A 20,862-nucleotide genomic window follows, 5' to 3' on the forward strand; every position below is an offset into this window, starting at 1 on the left:
TGTAGGTTTTATTCAAAATATTTAAACAACAGTTCTCTATTTTGCATTAATTTTTGACATAAAGAAGCTTTAAACGATTTTCTCTGCTATCAGATCTCAACCTTACTCTTATTTCTTTTCCGATTTACCCTCTCCCTTTTTCTGTTATAATCAATCAATTACCATCCAGAGTAACATGGCGTAATTTAAATATACTAGTTTCGCATTACGTGCTACGCACGTGGCTCGTAACATGACTCGTCAATTTATGTATAAATTAAATTTATTATAATTAACATCAATTAAATTTATTTATAATAGATTATTATATAGTTAGAGCTATTGTTAGAAATAAATATAATATTCAATTTATTAATTTTAAAATTAATCGACGCTAATCAATATTTTAGAATAATGATTGATATAATATAAAAATAAGACTTCTTTTTTGTCTAGATGTAATCCAAGCGGGTTCAAGTGCCTGAAGAGCATATTTGCCTAAACAAATATGATAACCTCGAAAAGCTATTTCTTTCACTCTTCCTCGATGTTGTTTATGGAATCGGGTTATTTTGGAGTTATATTTGATGAGATCAGAATCTGTGAGGAAAAAAAAAAGAAAAAAAACAAATCAAATAAAGAACAGGTAAAAATATATCTTAAATAGAACCGTACTTGAGATATTTTTTTTTTTGGTCAAATCACCAAAAGGCATCTTTATTAATAAAGGAGGAGCAAACAGCCAAAACAGACCTAGCAAAGCTAATACACAGCAAAAACAGAACAGACAACAAAGAGCCAAGAAACTGACAAACTACTATAGCCTACTATCCAACCCAAAAAGACAGCAGAGAACCCAACTAGCACACAGCAAGTCTGATGTTCTTATAGACTTGGTGATCAGGGATCATACTCTAATTGAAAATCAAACTTGCTCTCCAAATGTGATAATTGGAGGCATAAAAGATAGACTTTCTAAAGATAGCAATCTTGGACTTACCTTTAGTTCTCCTAACAAAAAAACTGACTTCTCTTCTCCAATGCATCACATCTCTATTAAAACTCATGTCAGCAAGTAATCTTTTCCAAATTGCTTTGGAATAGCCACACTCAAAGAATAAATGACTGATGGACTCAGTTTCAGACTTGCAGAAACAGCAAACATCACTTTGCACCACCTTCCATCTAAGTAACTTGTCTTTTGTGTTAAGCTTATCTTGCAAAGCTAACCAAGTAATGAAAGAATACCTGGGGATGTTATCCTTATACCAGATAATAGAAGTCCAGGGGATACTGCTAGCAGCAGGATTCAAATGCTTCCAACAACTATTAATAGAAAAATTTCCATTTGCAGACTTGCAGGTCACTTTATCTGTCTCATCTTGCTTGATCTTAAAATTGCTCTTGACATACTCCCAGATAGCTAGAGTATAATCATCCAAAGGATCAGGAAAAGACCAGTTATCATTTTTCCAAAGACTTTTCACAGTAGCATTTCTGTCTAGCTTATACACAAAAGGAGAAGTTGGCTCCATCACCTAGCTTATACACAAAATAATCTGCAATTCTAGATCTAATTTTCATAATCTGTCTCCAGCTGCAGGAAGCTTCATGAGGCTTAGCTATACCCCAGAACCCCATCTTCTTCAACTTGTTTGCATTAACCCAGCTACCTCATACGGCTCAATAGTCAATTCTTTTTGTGTCCCATTATTTTTTAGTTAACGCAAAAGCTATATCTGCCTCATTCTATGAATCTCTTTCTTTTTGCGTATGATATCACCACACCCTTTGGCAGCATCCACTAATTCAACGGATGAATAAGAGAAAATAGAAGAATCCCTTTATTATCTAAAAAAAGATTGCTCATATTCGTCTATTGTGTGTCAAATTTATGGTTTCATTGGTGCAAATTCAATCACCTCCATTTTCAATTCAAAAATTATTTATAATTTATTATAATTATATCAATATATTTTATATATAATTAATATTAAATTAGTTAGAATTTTTTTGGATTAAAAAATATCTTTGTGAGTTAGATTAAGACTATTATTTATACTAATAATTAAAATAATAGTAAGTGTAATATTATATTAATTAAACTCATTTCAATTATACTAACATATTTTAAAATAATAATCAATGTTAAATTAGTTAGAATTTTTGTTAGATTATAAAATATCTTAAGAGTTAGATTAAATTTTTTATATTAATTAAATTTATTTATGAATTAATTTAAGACTAACTATTAATTATCTATACTATATATAAAAGCACGGATGGGGGGGGGGGGGAACAGGCAAATTTACCAAATAATCCCTACTAATTGATTAGTTAATTAAAGGTTTTATAGTAATCGATTAATTAATTTAAAAATTAAAATATCTATTTAAATATTTGAGTTAGAATAGAACTGTAAATTAATTTGAATAAGAAGCAACGAAAACCTGTTCATTAATAAGTGATGAAGAATACTAACTAAGGTAAAATTCTTGGAATGAATTATAATTTGATAAAAACTATAACATAAATATACAAGTAAACTCCTTTGTCACGAATTATTGGTATAATAAAGTCAACAATTTTATTTTATTCTTAATTTCGTAAGAAAAAAATAGTCCAGTTTCTAATATTTGTCAGTTTGTATAAATTGTTATATTCATTCATTAATAATCTATGTTATAAGCTATCTTTATTTTGTTGTTGAAAATACAAACAAAAAATTAATCTTTTCTTTTTATTTTACTGAAATTTTATAGATACCAATTAAAAGTACAAATAATTCTTTTAAATTAAATTTCAATTTCTTTTCAATTATATACCATGTAGGGTATTTTAAATATTATTTGAATTTTACACTTACGTAGTATAATTTTAATTATAAAAATAATTATTAATTAAATATAAATATAATTATGATGATTCGAAGAGTCACACTACGAGCCACGTGTGAAACACGTAAAACGACACTAGTTATATATAAAAGCACGGATAGAGGGAGGGGAACATGCAAATTTACTAAACAATCCTTTCCAGTTTATTATTAAATAAAGATTTTATAGTCATTAACTAATTAGTTATTCAATTAATCACTATTATAATTAAAGTCCTAATTAGAAAAGATAGCTAAATTATCGCCAATTAGGTTTTAGTTTGTAAAAAATAGCTAAATTGTCTCCAAATTAATAGGAATACCTATCTTTTAGTTTGATTTAACTACAAAATTAAAATACTGTATTTGGTCAATATATTATTATTTAAATGTTTATCTTATTATTTTTTAAAGATATTATTAATAAAATTAAGTTAATTATTTAATTATGGTTATTATAAAACCAAAAGAAGAATAAATTCAGTATGGAAAAAAAATTAATAAGCGAATATATTATATTTACTTTTATAAAAATTCTTAACTAATTTAATATTAATTATAAATAAAAAATTGATATAATTTATAATAAATTTACTAATATGTATATTGACGAGTTACGTTACGAGCCACGTGCATAGCACGTAATGCAAAACTAGTATTGATTAAATGTATAATTTCAATAGTAATAAGTGTAGTATTAAAATATCATATTCATATTTCAATATACTATATATAAAAGTACGGAAGGGGGGGGAGGGCATGCAAATTTACTGAATAATTGTTTTCAATTTACTACTAAATAAAGGTTTTATAGTCATTAACTGATTAGTTATTTAATTAATCACTATTGTAATTACATGCAAAATACCAATTGACTGCATATAAAAGAAAGCAAACCATAAAATAAAGTATAGACTATTTATTAAAAAAAATTAATCTAACTCTTTAATTTATTTAGTTTTCAATATAATCCATTCAATAATTTTAATGGTATATAATACAAATATTTAAAAAAAAAACAAAAAGTAATTAAGTTATCAAAAAAATATTAGAAAACATAAAATTTGTAAAAGCATTCAGGCGATAGGCATTCATAAATAAAACAAATATAATGATCTTTAGTGATTTCTTCAGGTCCATGCAACGCATAATTGCATTTAACACATATATTTGCAAACTTTAGTGCTAATTCTCTATAAATGATTGTATTTGTAGCCCTGAAAAACCAGACTACATCAGTCAAGCAAATGATCTGAAGTGTAATTCAGCTAAATTTTTATTTACTACTCTATATACAGCAGATCTTAAGTACAACTAGTCAGTGCTCTGAGGAAATGAAACTGAAAATAATCGATATCATTTCCATAATTTCTTTTCTATTTTCTTCTACCATTGCTTCCAAAACTACAGATTATAACTAAGCTACAAACCCAAGCAGCCCAATCAGCAAATCGCTGAACCATTCATTGCCCCACCGTTTGGTTTTCTGTTCTTCTTATAACAAAGCTGTCAACTATTTTAACACTATTTATTGGATCCTGATGAGAACTAACCGCCCGCCATTTACTAGGGTGACGTCGCTGATGATTCAACACATGCGGCTGCTTTTCTTCTCCTTCCCACTTCGAATCCAGTTTCCATTCCTTTGGGATCTGCACATCAGAATGAATATCAGTAACATCCAAAGTCCAAACTGTGATTTAGTATTGCAGAAAATGTTTTCTATAGATCTACTAGTAACCCAAGACTTGTCACAAAATCTACCTAAACCTTGGTATCTAACAACAGTTTGGTACTCTTCAAAACTAGACAAGAATATTAAAGAGATCAAAACAGGAAAGAAGTGGAAAAGGGCATTTATTTTTTATTGGACCGAAAAATTTAAATGGTAGAACATTCCAATGATATCTAGCATAAAGTGGCTCACCCAGCTCATATATCGTTTCCACAGAGTGAAAAACAAAATAAGTTCGTTTTCTTACCTTATCAACGGCAAGGGTGAAAACTTCAAGATCACCATCCTTATTGATATGGAACCGTGTGAAAGACTTGTAATTAGCAATTCGCAGTGACGAGAAGGCTTCATCAAAGTGTAGGTGAAACCAGTTAATGCAGATGTACAGGTAACTTCCAAAAACCAAAGAAACAATGGGCGTTGAAAAGACCCAGAAGTAAAGGAAGACAGACGCATAATAGATGATAGCACCCCCTCTAGACAATGACTCCATTCCTTTCTTGCAAATATTAGTCCGTGTTACAGCCATGACCTGGTAATTTATCTCGTGAACATTGTGAATTTGGCCAATAATTTATTTCTGTAACTATTACAACTTTGTTACCTCAGGAACATCAAATGCGGACATGAGATATTTGATACATGCTGGATAAAGACCAAATGTCCACTGCTCTATGCGAGATCGAAGGCCAGTAGGATCTGGAAAGTGCTCGCTTTCAACTGATTGGTACCACTGGTACAAAGTATGATAGCCTGAAATAAGAGATCAACTATTATGTCATGATCAATAATCATATTAGTCGAGAAGCTTCAAAAGCACTACGAAGAAGAAAGATATAATCACGGGTTTTAAAATTTGAGGAAGGAAAAGCGTTAAATAATTGTCAAACGACTGCCATTATAATAATAAATGAAAGTTCGTCAAACATAAATCAATCAGCTATCTTGATCAGCAGAGTTTCAGCTATCCATTTCTGCACACCACTGGGATGATTATTGACAAAAACAATAAAAAGTAGAAATGCACAAGCTGTCCTCATACTGTAGACCATAAGCAAGCACTAATTACAGGAAAAAGAATATGCAACTCACCTGAAGTTGCTAGTAGGTTATGCCTAATACAAGTCTCAACCCCCAGTTCGAGGAGCAACATAAGGACAAGAGCTGATGCCAAGTGTGAAGAAACATGAAGAATCCCTATAATTGCCCGTTTCTTCCTAGACACTTTCGGTGGTACGAACGCAATTGCTGCAATAAGCAATACCACAGCACCTGCCAAGGATACATAAGAGTGGTCCAGCACATACATGAAAGAATTCCACACTGTGCCAAAGAAACTCCTCAAGTGTCCGGAAAACGTATCAGCTTGCCAGATGTGGTCGAGCTTACACTAGAAAATGAAGGGGAAAACTCAGTCAACCATCAGAAACACAACTTATAAGTCTTGTTATGTACCGTAGTATCATTAATTCCTCTGTAAAGAAAGAACAATAAGGTAGAATGGCAGCCACTTATCATCTTATAGGCTTTTAAGCTAGTTCATGCTAAAAAAGAAGAGGCGGGAATTCTAACAGTCAGCCTAATTGGATCCAATCACTTAATACTGGCTTGGATGAAAGCAGTTTAGGAAAATCAAAAGGCATTCTAACTCTAAGGTTAGGTGAGTTAAATGGATTGTGGATCTAATAACACTACAGATGGATGCTCACCTGTGGAAACAGAGAAAAGCTCAGCAGAAAGTATATAATGCCACCTATGAAATCGAATTGCCAATTCTTCTTTCTAAACTTCAAAATATTTCCCAATGCTATCTGCGACAGTGGCATAGCATGCCATTAACAAATAGATGGATACAAAGAAATCAAAGAAAAAAATAAGAGCAAAATCAAAAAATTACCCTGCTCGAATCTTCTAAAGAAGGATAGGCAGCCTTGATTTCATATTTAGTTTTATATAATTTGTTGAAATTACTGAAGACATGGGTAGGATGTAGAAATGCACCACCACAGCCATTTACAAGTAAATGTTGCACATGAACAGGCCCATCTGATGGAACATATGAATGACGCATATAATGATGTAAGTCTCCAGCTATTCGGAGCTTACATCTTCCTTTCAAATAGTCACATATCAAGTGTGAGACATTTTTTGCAGAGACACCGTCCCAGTACCAATCCAGCAGCCAATTTGGTTCATGAGTCATAATAATCACCGAGTCATTTTCTCCAATCTACATTTAAGATAAAAAGAAAATGATCTCATCAGTCCATAGCAAGGGAACGACAAAAATAGGTTACATAGGAATTATGCTAGCTGTACCTAATGTACAAAATAACAAATGGCTACTTCCAGTTTAACAAGATCCAATTTCATGCAATGACAAAAAAGGCACAAGTCAAAATGATTATCAAACAATCAACCATCTAAGTGCCCTGAAGGTTAAATGGCAGATTGAACTACGTCTATCCATATACTAAAAATATCATTTTAACTATGATATGATAAAACGATGTGATCCCCCTAAACGGTGCATTCTGAAACAATATCTTAATCATTGACAGGGATTAACCAAAAATAGCAGAAGATATAAAAAAAGACTGAAATTAATGGGACTACAGTCCCAATTGTATCCGCTTCTGTAACCTTAGTTGCAAAGGTATCAACATGTTGAAAAGGAAAAAGAAGAAAGTACCTTCTCCTTTATTAATTCTGAAAAGAATTTGAACTGGTATACATCAATATCATTATGGAGTGCTAGATCAAGACCAAAAACCCACCATCGTTTAGGGAGTTGCAAGGCGAAATAACTCTTCTTCTGCGGCATAAACCACCCACCCAACCAGCTTTTGTGACATATGTACCTCATAAAAGTATGAAGTCCATCAAACCAATCTGAAAGTTAGAAACAAAAAATCTATCAAACCGAAAAACGATGAAAAACTTTATTGGGGAGCACAAGCAAGAGAAACACATAAGACAATTATATCGGACAAACTCATATAAAACTGAAAACAATTAGAATGAGCACAAGCTTTTCTTGATACGGAGGAACAAATAAAATTTAGGAGGTTCAGACTAACAATGACGAACCATGATTCCCAGGAATGACAAAACACTCAGGTCCGTCATACTGCTTCAGTTCAGACACCCCAACAGGTAACTCAGGTTTATTTGCAGCTATATGCTCTGGTTTATACCATGGTGGAGGCTGAAGAGCATACTCAAAAGGGCGAAATAGCCGGTTCTCATATGAAAATGCTGACGGATTAGGATATCTACAGAAAAAGCATAAATTATAATCAACTATCAACTACTATATAATAAAGGAAGACAGATGAATAACATAATCACGCACAGAGAGGCATGCATGTAAACATAAAGTAATTTTCCAAATGAAACTACAACAACAGATGCTTTTTATCAGTCAAGACCGGTAAAATAATAATGTGCCAAATTTAAGGAAGTCGTTGCAATAACAAACAGCAATAATTGAATTCAATAACAAGTTTCTTGTGGTGAACCGTTTTAGACCCAAGGACAAGGACACCTCAGCACCCTTAAGCTATTCATTACCAGTTTGATCTAGTGAAATTTCAGAATCTCTACAGACAACAATTTAATCACACAACATGTACCATTGAAATCAAGGAATTGCCAACTTTCAGGGAGTTAATTAGCCGATAAAAGGACTCTATCAAACAGTAGAAACTTAGGTTGAGAAATAGACCAGTAATGATCAGATAATGTCATAAAACAAGGATAACAACTTGCATAGCAATTATCAAAAACAAAATTGCATAGTAATAAATATGGTCGAACTTACGCAAGATCTCCTCCTATAAGGAGTAGTTTCCCACGAGGTAAGGAGCGGACAGATTGACCTCTGGTAAGAATGGAAGGTTGAGCAAGTAGTCGTGCAACAGCATAAGATGAGTTTCCACCATCACCCGTATCAGCCATGAAGTCAAACCACAGATCTTCCTTCTCACTAAAATGATCATACATAAGATCCCCCGGTTGTACTCCGTCTTCAGCCTTGCTCATTGCTGCCTGATAATAAAGAAAAAGATATAGCAAACAAGTGATAAATTATCTAAGATTAAATGAAAACTGACTAAACAAAGAAAAAAGGAACAAACAACATACTCGTATGTAGTAAGATGCTCAACTAAACTACAACTAAGACAGTAAGCTATAAGAGTTTTTATAGGGGGGACAAAATGTTAATGGATATAGAACGGAGTACACCAGAAATTATACCTGCATCATTCGCATGTCAAAGCGACCAACAAATACAGTTACTGATACCAACAGGTCAAAGACTGTCTTGAATAAATCGGCTGAAGTTCTGCAACATGTAGCCACTAGCAAAGTGAGAAAATAAATTACAGTGTTTCTGTCTTATCATCACGTCTCAAAAGAAGAAGGAGCAAAACAAGAGTAAGGGACTAGTAACAAATACCCTGAATACCAAGGAACCATATCCAGAAATTCAGGCTTCATTTGCTTAGCCTTCAACTTTTCATACTCCTGAACTGATAATGGATGAGAAAGAGCCCACCTGTATTTCCATAAATGTGGAAGCTGCACTTAGCAAACAAAAAGTTCCTAAAACTAATATCTAGCAACTCAAAAAGACAAAGCATATATATGATAATGAGAGAATCTTAACTGAATGATATGCCATCCTAATTTTAAGTACAGTTGTAAGGATCACTACTCACCCCGTTGATCTTTCCACAACATAATTGGCAATGTAAAGCCCGATAAAAGTGGCCCACAACGAGTATATAGGCGAGATTTCATCTGATGAACCTGCACATCCACTTCCATTGCAGCCTAACTGCAAAGCATAAAATAACAACAGAAATCCTAGGAAAATCAGGACAAAAAGAACGATAAAAATCCAAAAAGCCTTAGAATAACTACAAGAAGACTTTGAATGAAACAAAAATTAAGGAAATGGCATGTGTGTACCTCCCCATAAATAACCCATTTGGAGAGAAGTGGATAATCACTTGCAGACCCAACTGGAGCAAACCAAGATGAACAGAACTGGTCTTTTAATTCATTCATGCGGACAAGGTTTGCAAGCCATGTGTTCCTCTCTTCTTTTTTGAAAAGATTAAACCAACCAGAATACTTTCTTGAGAGCGTTCTATCTCTCAAAATAGCACGGTTACCACAGTGGCTATAAAACACACAGCAAGCTACGCTGAGAACCTAATCGGAATCAAAGGCATAAAATCAATTATTAAACCATTGATATCAACTAAAAGGAAAACTGAAAGTTGCATAATATGTGCAAGTATAAGCAGGTTTTTCAAGCACTTACAGCGCAATTTTGAAAAATGGTCAATAACTCTGGCTTCTTTCCAGCGACACGGGAAACAAGGCCAACATACCAAAGGCCAAAAAATACAATGTGGAAGACAAGAAGAAATAAAATGGAGGAGATATAAATTGTTAAAAACAAGGATAAATTCATCCTCAGATCAACTCCCATTGATTGAAAACTAGGGAGATGATACAGGGCTGCAACTAAAATCCAAGCTATGTACCTACAAACAACACATATTCAATTCAGAAAAGCCCTCCATCTCTTTTAACTGAAAACCATATTAGCAAATGAGCAATGGTAGGGAGCTTACCAGCGGCTGAAATTAGAATAGCTGGGTTTAATAGTCTTCTCTAAAAATGGGGAAGAAAAGAAATAAAAGAAACCGAGTAGGCAGGCATACATAGACCACCATTTAACATTATTGTCCAGCTTTTCTACAAGCGTGAGCATATTATCAGAGGATATGAAAAACAAGCAACCCACAACCACAGCAATGATGGCATGCCGCGAATGCTCGTGTGGGTAAGGATATGTATGAGTCAATATAGTTCTGACTCTCTCCATTTTTAGATTGTTTAGTAACCTATCAGAACCCATGGACCAAAATTGTTGCACCACTGAAATCTTCTTCTTCTTCTTTGTCTCTATAATAACAGAAATCAGTCAATTCAAAATTATGCTAAAGAAACCAGAATTTATCTTCTGCAAATGCCAGCTCCAGTATCCTGATCAAACAGTGCAAAGAAAAAAACAAAACTGTTAAAAAAATGCAAAAAGTGGAGTGAATTGAAGAAAATAATAGAGGAAACTTGGGAAGAGAAACAAAGAAGAAATAGTGGCATTCGGATAAGGAAATAAAAGCAGCCGAAAACAAAAGTTTAATGAAGAGAGCATTTAGGGTTTACCAGAAAAAAGAAAAAGAGAAGCGCAAGCAAAAGCAAAAGCAAGAAAAAAAATGAAAAATTCAAAGAAAAATGGATACCTTAAAGATGAAGAGATGGAAGAGAGGCGGTGAATTGGGCAGAGAATAACAAAAAGAAATGCAATTTGAATTGATGGAGGAAGAAGATTGCTTGAACCGACTTTGGGCATTTTAGAATGTCTGACTCCAACATTACCATCGCATATTCTCTGCACCTTCACTTCCACATTTTCCTTCTTTTTTTTTTAAATTAAATCCAAATGTTTTCGAGAAGCTATTTTTTTGTTAATTACGTAAATTGGCCAATACATATACAACCTGCCAAATTTCTTATGATTAAAGTATTTCACATGGTTTCCACTTCTATTATTAAAAATATTAGGCCAAATGTTGCAAAAAGACCAAACCTTTTATAAAAAGTCTTGACCTTTCAATTTTGTCGATTTTGGCCAAAAACAAATTATTTGGTTTCAATTATGGCCAACTCTCAATTTGATTTCAATTTGCCTATGTGACGCCTATGTGGCATGCCAAATATTGAAAGGTCAGAATTTTTGTGAAACCAAATAATCCATTTTTGGCCAAAATCGACAAAATTGAAAGGTCAGAACTTTTGTGAAACTTTTGTGAAAGGTTTGGCCTTTTCACAGCATTTGGCCAAAATATTAAATTTAAGGATGGTATTATTTTTAAAACATGTTACTGTCGTTTTGCAATCTTAGCAAAAAACCATAATAAGTATGTGTAAAATTTGCGGACGTGCTATCGAAAAACAAGCGATTGTGATTTGATTAACCTTACAACAAGTACTCCAAAAATTTGCTAAGAGAAATTGAATGAAATACTGAAACTCAACCGCAAAAGTGTTTACAAATTGAAGAAAATTGAAAATACAGGTGTTTGAGCGTTTATGCCTTTGGACGGTGTTTTTGTGAAATTTATTCGGAGGGCAAAAATCGTCCTGCTCCTCTCTTATTTATAGCACTTCTGGAAATTGTCAGTGATAATATAATTAACTGCCCACGTTTTCACAGCACTTCTCCACTTCTAGAAACTGCTCCTGAACTACCGCTTTACAGAAAAACATGTGATATTTTGAGCTTCTGCTCTTTTAACTTCTAATAAAAATATTTTTAGGGTTATGGCCAATTAAACACGATTTAATGGCCAATCTATCTGTGGACTCATTCTTCTGAGGATGAACTTGAATTTTATGAGTCTTGGGCTTCCAACAAATTATTTTTAGACTTTTGGCCAATTAATCACAATCTAATGGCCATTTTAACTATGGATTTATTCTCTTGAGAAGAATTTGGCCTTAAGGGTCTAGGGCCATATTTTTAATTTTGGTGTAAATAAAATAATAATGGTAAAAATATAATGTTAATATTTTCAGAAAAATATAGATTTTATCCTTTTTTTTAATTGTAAAAATATTTTGAAGTATTAAAAATTACACTTCCTACTTTTCCACTTTAAACATTTTTAACTTATTTTTACTATTTATAATTTTACTGAAAATAGATCGTGGTGGTTTAGACACGATGATCCAGTCGTTGAAATTTGGTCGGAATTTTATAGTTGAATGGCTACAGTTGGTCGGCAGTCAATAGTGGTATGTTAATTGTGGACTTGTGTCACGTTGTTGATTATGACCAAATATTAAAGTGTATTAAATGAGAGTTTTTCAGGTAGACTCAGTCTACCACGTCATCCGTAAACTAGCCTATCACATTATAATACGTCATTAAAATAGTGGTATTATCGTAATTTTATTTATTACTTTTTTACACTTTTAAATAGTAATATTACAATAGTGCCATTATTTTAATAAAATATTCATAATATGATAAATGTTAAGTATATATTACTACTTGACCAGTTGATCAAATATTATTGCATTTAATCTCAAGATCTATTCATCTCGGATTATCATAAAATCCACTAAAAATCACTTGAATTTATTGATCAATATGTATACAATAAAAAAAATTATCTAGGTCTGCTTAAATATACAACATAGGTCCACCAAAAATACTTCAAACCATATCATATGAACAAATCTATACTATATATAAAAGCATGGATGGGGGGACATGCAAATTTACTGAATAATCCTTTTCAGTGTACTATTAAATAAAGGTTTTACAGTCATTAACTAATTAGTTATTTAATTAATCACTATTGTAATTAAAGTCCTGATTAGAATAGGTAGCTAAATTATCTCCAATTTAGCTTTTAGTATGTAAAAATAACTAAATTGTCTACAAATTAGTAGGAATAACTATCTTTTAGTTTGATTGAACTACAAAACTAAAATACTGTATTTGGTCAATATATTAATTATTATTTAAATTTCTATCTTATTATTTTTAAAAATATTATTAATAAAATTAAGTTAATTATTTCATTATAATTATTATAAAACCAAAAGAAAAATAAATTCAGTATGGAAAAAAAATTTAATAACCGAATATATTATATTTACTTTTACAAATTTTCTTAACTAATTTAATATTAATTATAAATAAAAAATTGATATAATTATAATAAATTTACTAATATATTCATTGACGAGTTACGTTACGAGTCACGTGCATAGCATGTAATGCGAAACTAGTTAATGTAAAATCCATCAAAATTAACGTCAGTTCCACCACTTAAATTTATTAAATTCACGTTAAATTTGAATTATGATCTGACTTTAAAACTAAACAAATTGACCAAAAATTCATCGCCTATGGTTCTAACAATGATTTTTTGATGGATTTTTAGTAGTTTTTTAAAAGGGTAATGTCATAAAAATTCACCAACTTTACACATTTTTTCAATTTAATCACGTTTTATAAAACTTCTCATAAAAATACACCAACTTTCATTTTTTTTCCCAAATTCATACACGGTGCTGATGTCACTCATTCATTAGTTAAAAATGATTTACACCTCAACAAATTGCACCAATGAATGAGTGCCACATCGGCACCATGTATGATTTTGGAAAAAAATGAAAGTTGGTGAATTTTTATGAGAAGTTTTAAATAACTTGATTAAATTGAAAAAACGTGTAAGGTTGGTTAATTTTTATGATGTTATTCCTTTTTTAAATGTAGTATTTTAATAAATATTTTTTTGGATAGTTTGAAAATTAGTTTTCGTGATAAAATTGCCATATTTTATAGGTAAAAAATATTGCTATGTCTTAATCGTTGCTCATAAATAATATTATCTTACATTTAAATTTTAATAATTTAGCCAGTTATGATAAAAAAAAAGTATTTAATTTTTTAGCGGATTAAATAAGATTGGAAATTAGACATTGTCTTATGAACTTATGTCATTGAATTTGAGTAAATTGGTGGATTTTAATTTGATAATAAAAAATTCTGGATTTAAAATATTACCTTTGGAGTGGATATAAAACTTACAATGACTATATTACAAAATAAAAAAGAAAATGCGACATAATTCATATATATGTTCAGCTGAAAGAATCAGATAGAAATTTTTCAGTATATGTATAAAGCAACAAAATTTGAGAAATTACCGTACTTACTTCGACTCACTTGGAAAAGAGCTATATTCTAAAAGAATCAAGAATGGTTTTGAGAGATTTCTGAGATGATTGCCATTGTTTATCATTTGCGCTCGCTACGAACAACACAACCGTGCTTCCTTTTGCTGTTGCCTTTGCAAGATTGTGAGTACCCGTAAGAGCATATGGTGTCTCAAGCACATATTTGTAATACTGCCACCAACAAAATTGTTGTGAGAAACTAACTCATCATGTCTATATTTCACATTTTCTATAGTTTTGATGATTATTCAATTGTTTCTAACACAGAATTGGATTTTCCATTCACAATTTCAATGAGTGAAGTTGTGCAATTCAAGCTGAGAATTTACATCCTAGGACAGATTTTCTTTTCTTTTTAAATCCTTTGTTACATAAAAATAGTATCTTACCGATTCATAAGCACTAAACTCCTACTCCTACTTTTCTTTTTCTACCAAGCTAAAAGAACTAAACACAAAAACTTCAGAAAAAGAAAAAGAAATCCAATGAAAGTTGGATTAGAAGTTCAAGCGGTACTAAATTTTTACTCCATATTCCAATTTTGTGTCAAAAGCTTCCGCTCATATAAAATGGTATAAAAGTTAATTATTTATTTTATTCATCAATTTTCAATATGATATGATGATCAGGTGAAACATAAATACGATGTCTTGTCAATCACTTATATAAGTCTTCATCTGACGTGAAGCTTTTCATAGCAAAATATACTTACAGATCGACTTACATGTTTATTCTAATTTAAAAAAAATGAAATAAAAATTAATTTTTGAGACAAATTATAAATATTAGTACTGAACAGAAATATATGATTAAAATATAAATACCCACAACTAATAGTACGAAAGCAATACAATACTAGTTAGGAATGAGCAAACATTCAGTTCAACTAAATTAATTAATCTACTTCGGTTAGTTTAATTAAAACATTTTGGTTAATCTGATTAGTTCATTGGGTTCAATTAATAAAGAAAAGTATAGTTAATTTTTTAAAAAAATCATCGAAACCGAATTAACTAAATATTTTTTATTTTACTTTAACAATTATACTTTATTTTTTTTTCGATTTGACCAAGTTAACCCACTATGTCGGTTCAATTTTGTATTTTTAAATTTTAATTGATTTGATTGTTCAATTTCGATTAATTTAGTTAATTCAGTCTGGGAGAGAAACTTATTCAATTAATTTGGATACTAATAATTCAGTTTGATATTAAAACACAGATGTTCATCCCTAAATTACTAGTGTTAAAAAACACGTCAATTAATTTGTTTAGTAAAATGGCGCCCATGGCCTAATGGATAAGGCGCTTGACTTCTAATCAAGCGATTGTGGGTTCGAGTCCCACTGGGCTTGCTTTCCTTTTGAATTCAAAAAAAAAAAAATGTTTAGGAGGAGGGAGCTAAAAAAAGAGTACCGTCTGATCTCCAAGCTTCTCAACTGATGTTTCCAAGAGTTCGTCGGGATCATAGGAGTTTCCGGTAACAAACGGACCAAGCGAAGCAATAATCCTTTCGGGGCTCCCAATCTCTTCAATGGTGGCATTGAGTTTGTTAGTCAATCTGAGCAAAGGAGACACAACAACCTGAACTTTCCCCTGTTTTTCATCCTCAAATTTGACCTCAACCCAAGGCTCTGCGCACTTAGGTTGGCAATAATTACCAGATAAAATATTGGCTATTCGCATCTGCTTCCAAGTGGGTGGAAGAATAAACTGATAGGGTTGCACATTTCCTGCAACACTCTAACTTTCAATATCAGATTTAGGGATTTCAATTTTGGTTTAAAATGAAGAGTAAATTGTGGAGTTTCGAACCTGCGCGAAGAGCGGGCGTGTCTTGAGGAGAAGCTTTGAAGAGTACAAAGGAAGGATCGGAAGGGGAAGGTGGCAAGTAAGAGCCAACTTGTACGTCTCTAGCTTCCGATGTTTTTGTCAAAATGAGAGGCGATAATCCAATTCCTTTTAAAATTTGTCTTCTCAAAGAAAAATTGGTATTATTATTAGTAGCAGAAGAAGCGGTTGTTGGTTTTGTGAAAAATGGAGAGAGCGAAGCAGTTGCCATTACAGAGTTTGATTGATGAGTTTGGTACTCTTATTTCTTATCCTTTTATGTCTCACTTCTCTTACTTATGTGCCTACGCTGCGTCGTTTTGCTATCTTGTCGTTTTGCTACAAAGAAACCAGCAGTTCAACAATTTCACATAGGTAAGTGATTTTGTCATGAAATTATCAGTAAAATAAACTTGACGATTATAGGAAGCGCAGACGAGATTGTTTCATGTAGTATTTAGCAGTGTTTTTACGGGCAGCTGAATGGATAGAGGCTGTAGAACTAGTCTTGTGATGCTGCTAGAGAAACAACTTCACATTATCATTAATTTTTACCTTATTGCAGCAAGCCTCATTTCACGGTATATGCTATTCATCCTTCACAGTTCAATTCCGAGGCGAGCACAATCCCGAAACTATTACTCCAGCTGGGAATCAAGTTTGTAGCGAAGAGTGAGCAAATAACTGTAATTGATGTTTGCAAGTGAATCATTTTTGCTCAGAATTTCGAATTGCGTATATCTAATATTTATACTGCTCTATGGTAAATAAGAAAATTTATACTCAAATTAATACTCCGAGTCTCAAATCTCTTATATACCTATATTTTACACTATGTAGTCATGGAAGGGCGGCCTATTCTTTTAGATTCCTAATTATGAACAAAATTTAGATTCTGCTGCATCTTTCTCTATTATATGTGCGCCCCATTAAATTTTCTGCTTCTTTGTATTTTGCTCAAAAAAGTTGATAATAGACTGGTTCAGATGAACAATGTAAATGATGTTTATTACCTCTTTATGGACTTGAGGAAGGATTTCGAATTTAAAGATCTGGCCAATGACTAACAACATAATGCCACAATTATTTTGGTATTTTAGATGTTCTTTTTTTTTAGTTTAACTTAAGTCTGAATTTTCCAATTTTTTCATTTCAGTCACTAATTTTTTTTCTTCTTTTTGATCATTGAACTTTCATTTTTTTCATTTTAGTATTTCCGGCCAAAAATGCTTAGGTGGCAGCCGGAAATTGACATGTGAAAACTGGATTTTGCTAGTTTTACTTTGAAAATTTATCACATATACATAATTGATAATTTAACTTTGAAAACGAGTATTTAGGTCAAATTATGCATATATAGAAAGTTTTCAGGTATAAAAAAATTAATTCGGGCTTGATGTGCTGTTTTTTCCATAGTCACGCTAGTTAAAGCCATCAGATTTTCAAACTATGATATAATTGTTAAAAGGGTTAATTCCTAAAAAAAATCACGAATTTTACACGAAGTTTCATTTTAATCATGACCTTTAAAAGTTGCCATTTAAAGGCACGAACTTTCATATTGTTTCAAATTTATCATTTCAGTGTATTTTTATTAACTAAATTATTCACTAAATCATTAATGAAAGACCCAAGTTATTAATTAACATCAAATCTTATTATCTTTCAATTAGAGTATCTAGGATTAGGAATTTTTAATCAAATAAAATACACCGAATTTTACTTTGATGATAGATATGAAACAAAATGAAAGTTCGTGCCTTTAAATGACAATTTTTAAAGATCATGATTAAAATGAAACTTAATGTAAAGTTCGTGATTTTTTTTAGAAATTAACCCTTGTTAAAATAATAACGGTGAATAAAATTGACAAATTTTAAAAATCGTGATAGAATTGAAATTTTATATAAAGATGATGAATTTATATGTATTTAACTTTTTTCTTAAATTCAAACATTGTATTTTTTATTAGAAAGTTAGAAATTATTTTAAAAATTTGGTCGCAATTAAGAAATGACGTAAAAGTTTGAATTGAAAGTTTGTACAAATTTGGTTACGATCAATAAAAAAACTATTTTGCCTAGTTTGATGGGTTATTTTAAATCTAAACCAGCATCTACCCACGTTTGATTCAAAGTGGTATTCTGGTATGGAGTCCAGCAATTTGGTACTATAAGAGGGTAGGGTAGAAGATAGAGCACATGCCAGCTTTGTGTAGGCATACTGGCGTGGCCCTAACTTCAGTGGCTAGCACATATCGGCCAGGGGATAATGTTTGGCGCAACCACGTATGGCCATATCAATTTGAATCTCCCCTTTTGTCTAACCAAATATGACCTTTCTCCCCACTAGAAGTCAACAAAATCTTTGGTTCTTCCTTAGATTCCGTGGCACTACTCTATCTTTTGTTCTTCCTTTCAACGGCTAGGATTTGATGGCTCAGTCACTCAATGCCCTTTTTCTTATCTTTCAACACAAATTATATGCTGTTGTTGTGGCTAAATTATGGATCGCACGAATTGAGATGATAAAAAGTTGAGACTTCGTGTTGCCATTAGCATTCTCTATGGTCCAAATGCTTTTCCTGTGCTTAACTGAACTTCCCCAACCTGAGGAGCCAACCAGCCACCAGTTTTGCTTCAACTTTCAACTATATGCACAGTTAAGCAGCACTGAGGGGCCTGTGTCCGCCTCGTGTTTTATGAGCTCTAGTCTTCATTAAAACACGTTAAAATATAGCAATACTAATCAACACCATTAGGTTTAGAGGTGTCCAAAAGTTAAATTACGCTCAATGGATAAATTCTGTTCCAATTAGTAGGGGACCATAGTTTTTCAAAGATTAACAAAAATATATATGGTAATATATATGACCTATTCGTCCAATTTAATTTACCATTTTTTTTATTATATTTGTACTATTAACCTATATCTTTTTTACTGTTAATATTAGAAAATTTGAAAAAATTCTTAGATAGACTCAGTCTACTATGTCACTAAACCTATCATATTATGACACGTCGTTAAAATAATGGCACTATCATAATATTACTATTTAAAAGTGTAAAAAGATAATAAACAAAATTACGATAGTGCCACTATTTTAATGACGTGTTATAATGTAATAAACTAGTCCAAGAATGACGTAGTAAACTGAGTCTACCTAATAATCTCTCGGGAAATTTGATATACAGACTAATGGGTGAAATTAATGACACACTCCTTTATTTCCTTTTGGATGTCATTTGTTTCTTATCAAAATATATCTATTAGTATAAATTTTAATGATAAATCTTTTTTCAAAAAATTATTAATATATTAACTTTTAGTATATCTATATAACAGTTTTATTGTCTATTTAAATGAGTATTTAATGATTTTTTAAGACTTAAATGCACCAAAAATCACCAACTTTCGCGTGTTTTTGGTATTTAACATGCACTTTTAAATTGGCAAAAAAGTACATGAACTTCAAAAAATTTACAATTAAAGACAACGTCACCATTTTGGATATAAAATAACACTATTTTTCAAAAGAAACACACACGTGGTCTTAATTGCAAAAAATTGGAAAGTGCATGTTAAATATGCCAAAATTAAAAGATTATGTTATAAAAAACACGCGGAATTTGGTGATTTTTGGTGTATTTAAGCCTTTTTTAAATAAGTGTGCTTTTAAAAAAAACCGGTAATACTAGTTAGTTCTCCATTTTATACCATCATTTCATCTCTCTTTATGCATTAGCTTTTTATTTGTCCAGATCTCTTTTAAACATGTATAATGTAAATAAGAAATTGAATCCAACTATTGTTTTATTGCCACGTTAAGTGATACAATAAAAAGAGACAAAAAAAGGTTAAATACTCGTTAAAAATGACATTTAAAAAAAACAATGAGGCATTTATTTAACTATATCATTTTCTCAAGACAAGAATGAGTATAAAAGAAAATATATCTATAATATCTGATGTATTTTTATGTATAAAAATGAAAAAATAACAAATGAAATAGGACGGAGAATATATTTTAATAAATGTGAAAGAAAAAACTAAATTTGGTTAAAATTATATTAATAACATTATTTGAGAATTTAAATTTCTTAGATGGATAGTTATCCAGCATACGTTCTATCTAGGTTTGTTTATGGTTCATTAGTTCATTTTAATATGAAATCGTAAAAGATTCAAATTTTTGTAGTTTGATTTAATTTAAAAGTAAGAATAATTGCTTTCATACAAGTTAAACCTACTAGTTTGGTTTAAAATATTTTAGATTAATCATAATAACTTTGATCCAACTTAAAAATAAAATAAAATTTAGTTATACGTTTGATCGAAGCGAATGCACACAAGTCCATTTGGTATTTATTTTCTCTCTAGATTTGTCTGAATGCTCTGATAAGGATTAGGCTAAATGTGAAACGCTTAAAAGTATTGTGTCATAGTTAGGACCCGTTCACGACACCTCATGAAATTATTAAAAAGAAGATATTTATTTTCTCTCTTAGATTTGTTGACTAATACAAATGGTTAAGCACTAATATAGACAGTATTGGACCCTTCATGAATTTTGTGGGGTTTGAAAGGTTACGAGCCTTTCTTTAATT

At 31.3% G+C, this 20,862-nt stretch overlaps 2 protein-coding genes, 1 non-coding gene and 1 pseudogene across 3 annotated transcripts; 1 reads left to right on the forward strand and 3 right to left on the reverse strand.

The window, feature by feature from the left end:
• Nucleotides 1–377: 377 nt before the first annotated feature.
• LOC126664647 (uncharacterized) lies at nt 378–1,863 on the reverse strand. Its single transcript, XM_050357149.2, has 2 exons — nt 980–1,863; nt 378–579 (listed from the first exon to the last, which is right to left on the reverse strand). Exons 1-2 carry the CDS (start codon nt 1,512–1,514, stop codon nt 386–388), a joined length of 729 nt encoding a protein of 242 aa, XP_050213106.1. The 5' UTR covers nt 1,515–1,863; the 3' UTR covers nt 378–385.
• Nucleotides 1,864–4,023: 2,160 nt separating this feature from the next.
• LOC126657785 (uncharacterized) lies at nt 4,024–11,107 on the reverse strand (annotated as a pseudogene).
• A 3,160-nt stretch (nt 11,108–14,267) lies between these two features.
• On the reverse strand, nt 14,268–16,517 carry LOC126674316 (psbP domain-containing protein 6, chloroplastic). Its single transcript, XM_050368786.2, has 3 exons — nt 16,241–16,517; nt 15,842–16,158; nt 14,268–14,597 (listed from the first exon to the last, which is right to left on the reverse strand). The coding sequence occupies exons 1-3, from the start codon at nt 16,485–16,487 to the stop codon at nt 14,427–14,429; spliced, it is 735 nt and encodes a 244-aa protein (XP_050224743.1). The 5' UTR covers nt 16,488–16,517; the 3' UTR covers nt 14,268–14,426.
• TRNAR-UCU (transfer RNA arginine (anticodon UCU)) lies at nt 15,708–15,782 on the forward strand. The gene has a single exon. It is a non-coding gene; the product is annotated as a tRNA-Arg (tRNA).
• Nucleotides 16,518–20,862: the final 4,345 nt, after the last annotated feature.

Source organism: Mercurialis annua, linkage group LG1-X, assembly GCF_937616625.2.
Source record: "Mercurialis annua linkage group LG1-X, ddMerAnnu1.2, whole genome shotgun sequence".
NCBI classification, from domain to species: Eukaryota; Viridiplantae; Streptophyta; class Magnoliopsida; order Malpighiales; family Euphorbiaceae; genus Mercurialis; species Mercurialis annua.

Excerpts from the sequence above, each read along its gene's own strand:
- LOC126664647 (XM_050357149.2), bottom strand. The coding sequence starts at position 1,514 with ATGGAGCCAACTTCTCCTTTTGTGTATAAGCTAGACAGAAATGCTACT. Across the intron at positions 580-979 it reads TTTTGTTAGGAGAACTAAAG|ATTCTGATCTCATCAAATAT; the intron begins GTAAGTCCAAGA and ends TTTTCCTCACAG.
- LOC126674316 (XM_050368786.2), bottom strand. The coding sequence starts at position 16,487 with ATGGCAACTGCTTCGCTCTCTCCATTTTTCACAAAACCAACAACCGCT. Across the intron at positions 16,159-16,240 it reads CACGCCCGCTCTTCGCGCAG|GAAATGTGCAACCCTATCAG; the intron begins GTTCGAAACTCC and ends AGAGTGTTGCAG. Across the intron at positions 14,598-15,841 it reads AGAAGCTTGGAGATCAGACG|TATTACAAATATGTGCTTGA; the intron begins GTACTCTTTTTT and ends TGTTGGTGGCAG.